The sequence below is a fragment of the Petromyzon marinus genome, chromosome 39, assembly GCF_048934315.1.
Source record: "Petromyzon marinus isolate PM22_M1 ecotype Great Lakes invasive population chromosome 39, UKy_Petmar_22M1.pri1.0, whole genome shotgun sequence".
NCBI lineage: Eukaryota > Metazoa > Chordata > Hyperoartia > Petromyzontiformes > Petromyzontidae > Petromyzon > Petromyzon marinus.
This window is the reverse complement of record NC_133705.1, coordinates 16,809,553-16,823,514: the sequence shown is the minus strand read 5'-3', so window position 1 is coordinate 16,823,514 and position 13,962 is coordinate 16,809,553. Positions and strand designations below refer to the sequence as shown.

The 13,962-nt window shown below is 55.8% G+C and overlaps 1 protein-coding gene across 1 annotated transcript in view; it reads left to right on the top strand.

The window, feature by feature from the left end:
- LOC116950439 (SPRY domain-containing SOCS box protein 4-like) overlaps positions 1-13,758 on the top strand; it is a 43,811-nt gene extending 30,053 nt beyond the window's left edge. Inside the window, exons 3-4 of the mRNA XM_032968182.2 lie at positions 2,916-3,351; positions 6,353-13,758. Coding sequence (XP_032824073.1) covers positions 2,916-3,351; positions 6,353-6,480 — 564 coding nt within the window. The 3' untranslated portion in view covers positions 6,481-13,758. The remainder of the gene's footprint in view (positions 1-2,915; positions 3,352-6,352) is intronic.
- The last annotated feature ends 204 nt before the right edge of the window (positions 13,759-13,962 follow it).

Sequence of the window (13,962 nt, the reverse complement as noted above, 5' to 3'; positions counted from 1 at the left end):
CTCTCCCCTTGCCATGTCGGTCACGCAGTTGGTTTGACCGTGCTTCAGCAGGCCGGTCAGTGTGGGTTGGTGAAGGAAGCGCCGCCCTGGTGTTAGCCGTGGTCGGGAATCGAACTCGGGTAGCCTGCTTCATAGTGCAGTGCACTAACCACTGAACCAGTACTCCACCGCATTATTAATGGTACTGTACATGATTAGTAACGAGTATTTTATTTATTTTTTATACATTTAATAATTCTGTAAATTGATAATGCCGCCACTGCTGAATAATTAAACCAACTGACCACAGTGAACCATGCTTGTCAATGAAACAAACAGTTGAGTCTGCCGGTGAGAACCTGTGTGTGCCGGTGAAGCTGCGTGCGTGCCGGTGAGACCCCATGCCGGCCAGACGTCTCTCGGTGGCTCTGGCCACAAATTTGCGCTCCACGATTTGATCGAGAGTGTGCGGTGAGGCCGGCACGGTGGCATGGTGAGCTCGAAACGGCGGCGCTTCTTCTCCGGCATTAATATTGCATCGTGCACTTAGACGCCAGCCCCCTCCGTACCCCGAGCCTTCGATTTTTTTTTTATCTTTCTCTTCTGCACGTCATTGCCACTGTGTTTAACATGCATAATTCAAATACGCGCGTCTGCCGTATGGAGCATGCGCCGTGCGCGCGCTCTGTGGCTGTTCATCGAGGCGGAGAGAGACCCCGGTTAGTCCGGATAAAAAAGCCCTTTTGTCAAGCGCCTATTAAGGAGAGTGTGGTGGCACAGGAATTCATCATAGATTTCTGTGTCAGGTCGTGCGAGTAAAACGTGTCGCAAACCCCGCACCTCCCGAATAGCACGGTTGGCCATGTACGGTGCAAAAGAAGTTCAACATACGTACACTACCCACCCCCCCTTCACCCTCCACGGCAGATTAAAAAAAGCTATCACGCGAACAAACGTGCCAGTCTCTGCATTGCCGGAGAAAGAGTCAAGGATGCAATGTGATGGGAATGGGAAGAGAAAAAAATGGGAAATGAGAGGAAAAGGATTTGAGAGAAACAGAGAAACGGGAGCAAAGGGATCAGGAGAGATGAGGATGGGGAGGAAGAGAGGCGGCACCAGGGTCTCAACGCTGCACCAGGGTCTCAACGCTGCTGCACAAGGGTCTCAACGCTGCACCAGGGTCTCGACACTGCACCAGGGTCTCAACGCTGCACCAGGATCTCGATGCTGCACAAGGGTCTCAATGCTGCACCAGGGTCTCAACGCTGCTGCACCAGGGTCTCGACGAGGCTGCACCAGGGTCTCGATGCTGCACCAGGGTCTCGACGAGGCTGCACCAGGGTCTCGATGCTGCACCAGGGTCTCGATGCTGCACCAGGGTCTCGACGCTGCACCAGGGTCTCAATGCTGCACCAGGATCTCGATGCTGCACCAGGGTCTCAATGCTGCACCAGGGTCTCAACGCTGCACCAGGGTCTCAACGCTGCACCAGGGTCTCGACGCTGCACCAGGGTCTCGACGCTGCACCAGGGTCTCGATGCTGCACCAGGATCTCGATGCTGCACCAGGATCTCGATGCTGCAAAAGGGTCTCAATGCTGCACCAGGGTCTCGACGCTGCACCAGGGTCTCAACGCTGCACCAGGATCTCGACGAGGCTGCACCAGGGTCTCGACGAGGCTGCACCAGGGTCTCGATGCTGCACCAGGGTCTCGATGCTGCACCAGGGTCTCGACGAGGCTGCACCAGGGTCTCGACGAGGCTGCACCAGGGTCTCGACGAGGCTGCACCAGGGTCTCGACGAGGCTGCACCAGGGTCTCGATGCTGCACCAGGGTCTCGACGAGGCTGCACCAGGGTCTCGACGAGGCTGCACCAGGGTCTCGACGAGGCTGCACCAGGGTCTCGATGCTGCACCAGGGTCTCGATGCTGCACCAGGGTCTCGACGCTGCTTCCGCTGCACGGAGCGGAGTCTGTTCTCACAGTGGGCGGGGAGAGGGCGGAGGGGTTCAGAGTCGGGGTGATTTATGGGAGGTTTGGGCTAGCGATGACGATAAATACTCTTTGGTTCTTTCGTTAAAGTCACGTGGGTATAAAATAAATAAAATAACGACGTTTCGGGCGCAACACAAGCGTCCATCATCAGGTGGGACAACCACAGCAAGAAACAATTGCTGAAGTGGACAAAAGGGCTGCTGTGACAAGAGGTTATATAGGCTACGAGAGGGGGGGAGGAGCCAGGGAGGAGAGATAGAGAGGGGGGTTTGTCGGGTAGGGGGAGTGGAGCGCTGCTAGAGGGATTAGAAGGTGAGCAAGGCAAAATGCCGTGGGGGGGGGGTGGGCGGGGCTGGGAGTGGGAGGCTGAAGAAACTGGAGATGCGGATATGAAGGCAACACCATAAAGCAGTTAAGGTTTTACCTGGCTAACAACATCCTTCCAATGATTGCTCAATTTGTATCCACCCCCCCCCCCCTGGAATTTTGCCTTGCTTGTCTTCTAATCTCTACCCCCCCCCCCATCTCTCCTCCCTTGCTCCTCCCCTCTCTAACCTATATAACCTCTTGTCACGGCAGCCCTTTTGCCCACTTCAGCAATTGTTTCTTGCTGTGGTTGTCCCACCTGATGACGGACGCTTGTGTTACGCCCAAAACGTCGTGATTTAATTTATTTTATTTGATACCTACTATGTGACTACCGAAAGAACCAAAGAGTATGGATCCCTGCAGTCACCAAAAATTAAAATCTAGATTGATGACGATAAAGTTGGTGAACCTAGACTTTGATAATGATTGTGAAAATGATGACAATGATGGAAAATCTGAATGATGATGGACGACAACGTTCAACACAATGGTGACAACGATGACCACAATGACGAGATTGCTGATTAAACTTGGAACTCCTCCCCGCGTGCGTGCATCGCCCGTGCCGCCCAGGTTGGCTACACGCGCGGCCTGCACGTGTGGGAGATCCGCTGGCCGAGCCGCCAGCGCGGCACGCACGCCGTGGTCGGCGTCGCCACGTCCGACGCGCCGCTCCACTCCGTCGGCTACGCGGCGCTCACCGGCTCCACCGCGGACTCCTGGGGCTGGGACCTGGGCCGCAACAGGCTCCTGCACGACTGCAGGAACCGGGCCGACGGCGGCGGCGGGCGCGCCTACCCGGACACGCCGGCGCCGCTCGGGACGTTCGAGGTGCCGGACCTGTTCCTCGTCGTGCTCGACATGGACGAGGGCACGCTGAGCTTCGTGGCCAGCGGCCGCTGCCTGGGCGTCGCGTTCCGCGGCCTGCGCGGGAAGAAGCTCTACCCCGTCGTGAGCGCCGTGTGGGGCCACTGCGAGATCACCATGCGCTACGTCAACGGCCTGGACCGTGAGTCGCGTCGGTGGAGAGACGGGCGCCCGTTTATTTTATTACTTACATTCCACACATTGACGGCGATGGTTGTTTCGGTGGCAAGTGCTCTTAGCGAGCATCCACGAAGGCCGACGTGGCGCACGAGGGGATGGCGCCCGGCCACCTTTGCGTGCCAGTGATGAAATGTGCACACCGCACCAGGTACTCATTTAAGGCTGAGCCGACCTAGAAAAGGCCCCCAGGATCGGTTCAGATAATCGCCGCTGATATTGGCCAAGAGTGGGAATCGAACTGGGTGTGCGGGGTTTGCAGTATAATGGGTGAGCCACTGCACCAGCACACACCGCAGATAAAAACATCCTCCATTCACGAAGTGATGGTGACATCACCATGGTACTTGTGCCATACTAGGTGCACTTTAAGATTTCTTGAAGTGTCGAAGGCTTGCTGTCAGGAGGTGACGAGACAGACCCAGGTTCCATGGCTTAACTGCCCGAGATGGCTGGCAGATGCACCTCCTGTGCTCCTCATTGTGTCAACTTGTCTTGCTTTTGCTGCTGTCGCTTCTCTGTCCTCAATTGTTGTTGAGGGATGACTGCCTCCTACTGCCCAATAGCACACACACACACGTACACACACAGTCACACACATGAGCCAAAGACGCAGAGAAGCCACATTCCGTGCAGCTGGTTGCGACCAGAGTTGCCTAAGATTGTAAACTGACAGTGCTGGTGTGTGCGTGTGTGTGCGCGCACGTGTGTGTGCAAGTGTGTACGTGTGGACTGAATAGCGAGCAGTAGCGTCGTGGTTAGCACACTGCACTACAAGCCCGGCGACCCGAGTTCGGTTCTGAACCGGTCCTGAGCCTCCCCAAGGTCGACTCAGCCTTAAATGAGCACCTGGTTCGGTGTGTAAACATCGCCACCGGGGAGACCGAGGCGGCCGTGCGCGGTGCTGGCCACACCGTCCCGATTACGTGGAGGCGTGACGGCCTTCACTGTAAGCGCTACTCGCTAACAGCACTTGCCCCAACAGCCTGTGACAGGCTATATGGGGGATCCTCGTCTTTGTGCACACTTGTGCACGCATGCAGAACAGTTTAGGTCTTTTGTCCTGGGATTTGATTTAAATGTAAAGAGAAACAAGAGTCTGGGCGGGCCTGCGAGGGTAGTGGGAGGCAGGGTCGGTGGGGCTGAAGAGCAGCGGCAGAGCCAGCGGGACGAGGGAAGCAAAAGGCGTTGGTAATAAAGCGCCAGATAAATTACGCCCCGGGGAAATAAAACCCAGAAATCAAGGGGCCCTGTTGCCAAGGCACGCAACCCAATGTAACCGGGGCGCATGGCAATGCCCGACGTCGATTATTTACCCGGATTATGATCCAGGAGAGCTCGCTCGAGTCTCATGGCGAATTTCCAGGAAGGCCCTGAATTGGCACGCTGGGGTCAGTTTGGGTGTTTTTTAATAATATTTAACAAGCGTCTCGCGAGTGGAAGGCGAACGGAGTAACCCGGGGAAACCCCCTCCCTGCGCCTACGAGGGGAGATGCTCAACAGGTTCGCAGACAGGCTGACGTCCCACTTGCTGTGCTGGCCACCTCCTGCCCCACCTCACTGCCCAGCTGCTTTGGGATGAGTTCACGAACCGACTCCACTTCGCCCCCTGCTGTGAAAACTTAGCAGGACACTCCTGACAAAGAGTGGAGACTCGCCGAGTACGCAAGCGAAGTAAACTTTCTCTACTGACTCCTGGCCACTACCGCACAACCCCGCGGTTATGGGAGTTTTGCACATCTCTACGTGATCCACCAACCTTCGCCTCCTAACCACTGACCATAGACTTGAGGCTACACCAAAGCACAAAACTGTTTACTCAGCGTGGAGAGACGGGTGACTCTCAGCCACCGTGGAGCTCTTTTTGGTATTGTCATAAACTCGCGCAACGCTGCCACGTCCTCCCACGTCGCCTTCCAGCGTAACGCGGGAGAACGTCCAAGCGGGCGGGCGGGTGACGATGGCGGCTGTCAGGTTTTGCGAGGCAGGAGGAGGATTGATGAGATGCAACCACGTTTCTAGGAGGCGGCTAAGAATGTGGGGTGCTGGCAGGAGGTGGGAGAGGGTCGTTAATTCTGGGGGCTGGGATGACTTCGGTGGTGGTGGCGGTGGTGGCGGCGTATCCAGGGATTATTGGAGAGCGCGGTGGTGCGTGCACGGGGCCGAAAAGAGGCAAGCGCAGTAGCCGCCATCACCGCTTGGGCCCTGGGATTTCTCTTCTCGCGACATTTTTTCTGCGTACCTTTCAACAACGTTGATGATGAGGATCGGTCGTCGCCATCGTCAATTATTATTGATTTGAGACCAATGGCTGCCACCTCATTGTTGGCTATGATGCTGCCAGACGGTGCTCACTGACGGCACTTTCCTTAGCGGTCTACGCACGCCTAAAGGGGACATTTTAGTGTTCCTTGTACCGTGGATGGGTTCAAATCCGCCCCCACGATTCTCGCCGCTCTCTGTTCCCACCGCCCCCCACAGTCGTGACGGTGAACGCAAGCCCGGCGTTTAGTTCGCTCGAGTTGCTACGGCAACTTGGTTCAGAGGTCGGACCGCTGAGCCGGCGCTTGCTAACGGCACCTTCCTAAGCGGTCTACGCGCACCTAAAGGAGATTCTTTGGTGTTCCTTGTATCTTGCACGTGAAAGAGCACGTAGCATCGTTTACAAGAGTACCACAAAGGTGGCCGGGTTTGGTGCTGGCCACCCACCCCCTCGTGTACCGTGGCGAACTTCAAAGGTGCTCGCTAACAGCGCTTGCCCCAACAGTCTGTTAAGGCTCTACGGGGGATCTTTGTCTTTATGTACGCATGTGCGTGTGTGCATGCGTGTGTTCATGCTCTCAGTTTGACCCAGGCACGTTTGTGTGTGTGTGTATACCCGCGTGCTCACGATGCTCGTGTGCGTGCGTGTGTATTTTCTCGGCGCTCCTCCTCCGTCCGTCCGTCTCCATCGCCCGTCGCCACAGCCGAGCCGCTGCCGCTGGTGGAGCTGTGCCGCCGCGCCGTGCGCCTCGCGCTCGGTCACGAGCGGCTCCACGAAGTGGACGCCCTCCCGCTGCCCGCCGCGCTCAGGAGCTACCTCCTGTACCACTGACGGTGCGGCCGCCGCCGGCCCCGACACCGCCTACGCCGGCATCGCCAGCAGAGTCGACGTCGCGAGCGGTTTCAAAAACAGCGTCGCCCACTGCCACCGCCACCGCGCTTTGATCCACGAGCACTGCCACCAGCAGTCACCACCGCCACCTCTGCACTACAATTACCAGCGGCGTCACCACGACCACGAGTATCGCCGTCGCAAGTCGGTCGCTGTTATTTCCATCTTCTGTATCATCGTCACGATCGTCATCGGGTCATTATCACCGTTAGCATAATCCTCATCAGGATTGAACACATCATCATCATCATCACAGCCAGTCATGAGCATTGTTGGTGATCGTTTTCATCCCGCGAGTCCCGATCATTTCAATCGGCGCCGGCTCGACGCTTCGCCGGCACCCTCCGCCCGCGGTGCCGGGCGGAGACGAGCGCCGTCGTCGAGGCCGCGTGGACCCGCCGGGCGTGGGGGGGGGGCGACGAGGCCGTCGCCCCGCGCCGCCTCCCCGCCGTCTCCTCACCGCGGCGGCGGCGGCGTCGACCGTCGAGGAGCGGCGGGAGGGGAGCGCTACTCGTCGAGGGTCTCGACGAGAGCCGCTCGGGAAACCGGCGTGGCACGTCCTGGGGGACCCCCGCGGGAGACGCGGCGCCGGATCGCGAAGGCTGCGACGAAGCCGGCGGCCGCGGAGGCGCCCGGCGTGACGTCGCGCGCTCGCGAGAACCACGGGGGACGCGAGGAAGGATGGCGCTGGGAGAGACGTTCAATCCAGGGTTCGAATCTGCCTCCACGATTCTCGCCGCTCTCCGTCGCCACCGCTACCCACGCCGCGGTCGTGACGGTGAACGCAAGTCGCCGTTTGGTTCGCACGAGTTGCCGCGGCCGCTTCGTTCGGAGGTCGGAGCTTCGAACCGGCACCGCCAACGTCCTGGGTTGGATGCCGAGTTTCAGCTGTCCGTGATTAGACCGGGTACTGAAATCATAGTGCCGAGTCGATGGAGCCGGCCCCGTTACCGATCATCACACAAACAACCCCCATCACATTGCTCTTGCATTTTGCATGCAATTCGGCAAAAAATTCCAGGACTTATAATAAATAAACTTGAGTTTGACTCATGCCACCGACATCATAAATCAACATTGCTGTAGCAGGGATGTGTGGGGAAGAGCAGCACCCCCGGGTGTGGATTGAAGGAATTTCGGAAGCAGTTCTGCGGTATCTCCTTCTGCGGCCATTCTCGATCACAGGGCGATGTGACGGCTCACTGCTCCTCGACGGTTCCCACCGCATTCTCCACCTCGTGATTTTGACGCGAATAGCACAATTGTAAAATACATGGGGGGTCGGGCTTGGGGTGGGGGGGGGGCACATTAACTTTTTGAACAAATGAGACTTCACATCCCTGAATGGTTTCTGCCACTACGCAACTCAGTGGTAATGTAGGTCAAGAGACGGATCGATTGTCAGGGGAGTCGGAGCCGTGTGTTTGGGACAGACACCAAGGGGGCAGCCTCAACACTGCCTGGAGAGAACGTGACTCACACCTTCATCCAGCAGTGGATAGAGAAGAGACCTGCGCTCAATTATAATCACAATATCAGCAGCATTGTTTAGCTGGAATTACAATAAGTATAACACTGCGATAACAATTCACTAGGAGTGACACAATTATCAGTTGTAATTGTCCCTGGGTCTGGATAGAGAATTGCTCCTTGCACGTGCTTTGACAGTCTTGACACTGTAGGAAAACCCAGATCGTGATGAATGAAAAGAGAACATCGTAGGAAATCGAACTACGTTGGCGAGGGTCACATTTTGGTGGTTGGGGTAACTTGGCAACGTGCCGCGCGTATCGCCGCTCGCCCACAGAGAGATGTTCACACAGCAGGCACGATGAGATCGATGGTCGGGGACGAGGAAGGGTGGATTCTAATCCCTAGATTTGGGACGCCACGACCGGCGGCGTTTACCGTCCGGGACATCAGGCAGGGCCAGTGGAGCGGCCCGCCGGCCCTCCCGACAGCTGGGGAGGCACCCAACTTCTAACCGCTTGCATTAAATAATAATAATAATGTACAGAATATACCGCTCGCAGCCACGTGCCTAAGAGAGCAGTGTCGCGACGGTGGTGGCGGCAGTAGACAGGAGGGGGCTGCGCGCTGCAGGAGCGGCTATTTGGGTTCCCGCTCCCGTAGATAGAAGGCGTCTGTCGCCTCGTCAGCGGTGGCAGTGGCCGGGTTTTGTAATTGGGGGGGAAGGTGCCGATGTGGCAGCTGTGGATCGGCCGACGGTAAAACGGGAGAGTCGGCGGCACGCCGAGCACGGTCCCCCTGCATCGCCCGAGCGGAGACGACGCTGCCGTCTCAGCGGCCGAAGCGGTTAGCGAGCCGCCTATTGAACTCCGAGCACAACGGCAACGGCTTACCCAACGCAGTCGCTAAGCAAGTGCCAGCAGCAGCGTTGTCGCAGTGAGATGTGGGGAATATTGGCGGTGGCTCTGTCAGTTAACAATTGAAAAGCAAAATGTATAATTAAAAAAGAATCCATTATCGTCATGCCTATAGGTTTGGTGACTGAAGCGCGTGAGATTTCGTCAAAGTAAAGGGCTGGTACCTGCCCCCCTGGAGACCTCACTCCACGGCCGCTCCCCCTTGGGCAATGAAACGCACGGCGATCGTGGCGGTGATCCCGGCCGTCGGCAATCATAACGCAGATGTACGAAATTATTTACCAAATAATATATTTATATCCTCGCTGCGAGCTTGGCATGAAGGACGCAAAGCCACCGGCTCAGTCTGCGACTGGCACTGCCCGAGCATTTTGTACGATTTACGATGGTTTATTATGTTTTTAGTTGCTACACAATTTCTGTACGGAGACCGTTTACTCAGGGGTAGGGGCGGGGTGGTGGGGGATTTGCCGATTGCACTCCCAGGATTTCCTGCTGCGGCCGTAAATTCACGGAGCCGATCGGCAGATAACGCTTGTCGTCTCGAGCCTCGGTCCGACAAAGTGACAATTTACACGTGCGGCTAGCGAGCTCGTCGCCAGAGCCCGGCGGTGTCAACGCGTTGTGTCATGGCGCGCTCGAGTGCGGCACGGCCTCGACCTCGTAAACGCGTCTCAAGATGCCCGACCACGTCTCAAGATGCCCTACAGGGACGTCACCGCGGAGGCCGTTGGCGATCGTGTTCTGCAGCTCTCCCGATGTCTTTTTGAGGTCGTGTCGCACGGCGTTCCGCACGACACCCGATGTTTCGCTCCGCGCGCCAGGAGCATCGACTTGAAGCGACACGTCAGACATCGTGCCGAACGCGCGTTACGACCCAAACGCACGTCCAAGAACCGTGTCCAGCCATATTGAGCCATATTTTTTTACATTTCAGGAGAACCGTTAAAAATATTTCGACTTACATCCTCATTCAGACACGCGTAATAACTTTGGGCCGTGGTCTGCGCCCTCCTGGACTTGACAAATTTATGGAAGCGTAGAGAGGATGTCATCTTGGCAGAGAAACATAAACAACCTTGAAATCAGCGGAATGCTAATAAGAGAAGGGTCCACGTGCTGGCCATGTGATTTGATTTGGGCTCGTGATTGGAGGTCCTCTTGTTTCCACCATCCCCATTCTACCGTCACTCATTTGATTGCTGCGTGGTTTATAGCACCGTCATCACACCATGAGCCTAATTGTAGTGCTCGCCATATCACTTGCCTGTAATTTTCACGGATCGGAAATAATTCTCACAGGCACGATTCAATGCATTTATCGCGACCGTAAAAAAAAACTGGTCAGACACAAATCAATGCATCGTTCAAATATGATTTTAAAAGTCTTTAATTATCATTATAAGCATAAAATATTCCTCCCAAGGTAAAAATGCTGCCACAGTGGTGTGGCGGTAGCACACTGGACGAGCAATCCAAAGGTCACTGGCGCGACAGTTAAAACAATGCTGCAAGTTTATTAACCACGCCTCTGTCCACCCAGCAGTTTTAAATGGTTATATCACAGTCGATCCACAGGTCACGTGTGGTGGGGTAAAGTGTGGGTACTCCGACCCCCTAGCTACAACCAGCTGGAGCGAGCGGTCTTCTGAAACACGTTCTTATAGTCCATGGGCCTAGAGCAGAAATGCGACACCACCTCAGGTATTTACTTGATAACACACTCGATTAAATTGGTTACCACATAGCCCACTATTCTTGGCTACAATTAAACCGTAACCGCGAGGCGTTTGCCATCTCAAGGTGGCACCGAAAAGTAAAACGTGGACCGTAAGCGGCCAGCCGCTCTCCTCAAGAGCCACCGCCGGCGACCGTGGACGATTTCAGGCCACGGTGGGCAGCAGCGGGGGGGGGGAGCCATGTCCAAACCTCGGCGGGGTCCGCTCACAACACTGCCGAAGGTCATTTGGTCATTTGAGCGCCGATCCCTTCACACTTCCCACTTGAGCGCCAGCTCTCTCTTCAGAGAGAGGGAGTCGGGTCACGGCACGGTTCGCTGCGCAGTTTTAAGTGAATGTTGATTTTGATGTAAATGACCTCGATGCAACGGCACACATATGTGTACTCACAAACAGCAGGAGGACTCAACTCCCACTATGCCTTGCATGCACGTCACCACCACATTGCTGCATGTAATGCTCTCGGCATGGTCCTCTACCTCGCTGGAAAGCAGACAAACGTGTAACCAAATTATACAAAATTGTAAATCCTATACTCTAATGGAAAAAAGCAAATAGGCCATGCAGGCTTCACAGGTTGTTTTGCTTATTCTCACGGTGAATTACAAACTACTAAAAAAAGCCATAAACAAAGACGCAATTACATCATTCATGGCAGGCACAACTCGTATGCTTACGCTGCCAAGAGCATCCGAGTGTGGTGAACGGACTCGCAAACAGACATTTTGCCTTATCTCGACCTCTATCCCCACTGGGGTTAAACTCTCAAATCCCACACGCACCTTCAGGAGCTCCGGCGTTATTCTTTGTGGATGGCGAGTTCACCGACCGCTGTGCCAACGACGGTGAAGCCTTCATTGGGCTTGGCGGTTTTAAAACAGGCGACAGGGCCCTAACCACAGCTGTGAGGTCGTGTCCAAACCCGTCGCGTGTGAATGCCTGCCGGTAGCGTGCATGGCAAGCGAACGCCGGTTCCAGATTTACCGCATGATGACATTTTCTTAGGGAGTGGGAACGTTTTTTTTTTTGCAAAATTTGTTTTAAAATGGTTCGAATTACCGCCAGCCTATTATGCAACCCTCCGCCTTCCTGTTTAGTCGTTTCCATTTCAGAATCCACCCAATTCAACAACAAAAAATCTCCAAAAGAGCACCCAAGGCGTTGGGCTGCTGTCTGCCTGTGCACACAGCCTGTTGTTGTGTTCACCACCACAACTGCCACCACACGCGAGGGTTGCCACCTTTCACCACGAGCATCCTCTTCTTGAGGTAGCTGCTGGCCCCAGGGAGTCTTCCCGGGGCATGAAAAGTCCCAGTTTTTGTGAGTTTCCTCATACACCACTCCAACTCAACACATTTACACCTAGGTATCCTTCCAGCATTGTGAGATATCATTCTTATTCCCCTCGCATCTCCTGGATGTTTGTACCTCAGGTGGCAACTCAACCACAGTACCAACCCTACCCCCATGCCTACCCATGTGCACTAGAAATCCAATGCTGTACACTTGTATGCACTATCAATACCGATCTTTGGTTGTACGGCATGGGGGAGGTGGAGGTGGTGGTTCGCGAAACGTCACACGGAGCAAACCCTGAGGGCACCACACAACACCCGCAAGGAAACGCCATAATCGCTACGAGTGCCTTTTTTTATTCATGAACTCCTCTCCTTGGCTAGCCCGGCAGCTGCTGCTCCTCTCCCTTCGCATTCGTTCCTCTTTGACCGCTCGCGATCGCTACCCCGGGCCCCCGTGTGACCTCCTCCTCTCCCCCACTCCACCCGAGCGTCTGTGGAGCCTTGGCTGGCGCCTTCAGAAGTTCTCTATTTTTTATTTTATTCTGGGGTCGTCTTCATTTCACGGGCGGCGAAAGCGCCCGCGGCCGTCGTTCGTTTGCGGTTCACAGCCACCGCGAGGCGTCCCTCGTCGCTTCGTTGGGCTCACCGCTCAGAGTCGTTGGGCTCACCGCTCCGAGTCGTTGGGCTCACCGCTCGGTGTCGTTGGGCTCACCGCTCCCTCTCTTTGGGCTTACCACTCCGAGTCGTTGGCCTCACCACTCCGAGCCGTTGGCCTCACCGCTCCCTCTCGTTGGGCTCACCACTCGGTGTCGTTGGGCTCACCGCTCCCTCCCGTTGGGCTTACCACTCGGTGTCGTTGGGCTCACCGCTCCGTGTCGTTGGGCTCACCGCTCCGTGTCGTTGGGCTCACCGCTCCGTGTCGTTGGGCTCACCGCTCCGTGTCGTTGGGCTCACCGCTCCGTGTCGTTGGGCTCACCGCTCGGTGTCGTTGAGCTCACCACTCCGTGGCGTTGGGCTCACCACTCCGAGTCGTTGGGCTCACCACTCCGAGTCGTTGGCCTCACCGCTCCCTCTCGTTGGGCTCACCGCTCCTTGTTCGACTCGCGCAACGTTCCTAACTTCAGCGCATGCTTACAGTTTCCGTCACGGATATTCACCCCGAGGTTGTACTTATTGTTGTTGTTGTCGTCTCTGGGAGGTGGGGAGGCAGGGGGGGGGGGGGCAAGTTGTTTGTGACGCAAGCGCTGGGAGGTATTTATCGGTGAGATGTGACAGAAGTTCACGTTGTAGCAGGCGAGGCATTTTGCCCCAGGACTGATGAACCGGGGTTCACCACCATTCTCGCCGCAGTTGTCAGCACGGCACGTGCGACGGCAGCCATCAAAGAGTTCAACCATCCGTGATCATTTTCATTTCATTTTCGCGCATTTCAATGTCCACGTTTCGAGGCTGTAAAATTGAACGTCTGGAATTAATAGCGGCGGTGTGGAGTTGGTGGTGGGTGGACCCCGAGGAGATGCAATGGAGTCGCTAAATAAAAATGTGGGGTCCTTTCTACTCCCAGCCTCTGAGGTTGTGCTATGCGACACTCCCGACGCCACGGAATGCCTGTCGTGTCTCGGCCGTGACCTCCACACGGGCTCCGCGTGACTGCTTTGCCATCGACAGTTCATTCATTTTGGGGAGGTTTTTCTCGCTCTCTCTCCACATCGAGTTGTTTTTTTTTCGTGCGCGCCCGTTTGTTTTAGCGACTGTACAAAATGTCTTAATAAACTAAAATCTTTATGCAACGCTCATGGGTTGTCGCACTCGATGGCAAATGACACGCGCGCTCTCGTCTCCACCGCGTCTCCTGGTGCCCTGTTCTTACTCGGAACGTGTCCCGAGTTACGTGTCCCAAGTTACGTAACTCGGAACACGTCCTAGTTACGTATCCCAAGTTACGTAACTCGGAACGTATCCCGAGTTACGCCACTTTCGTTGGTGGCGCCCCAGTGG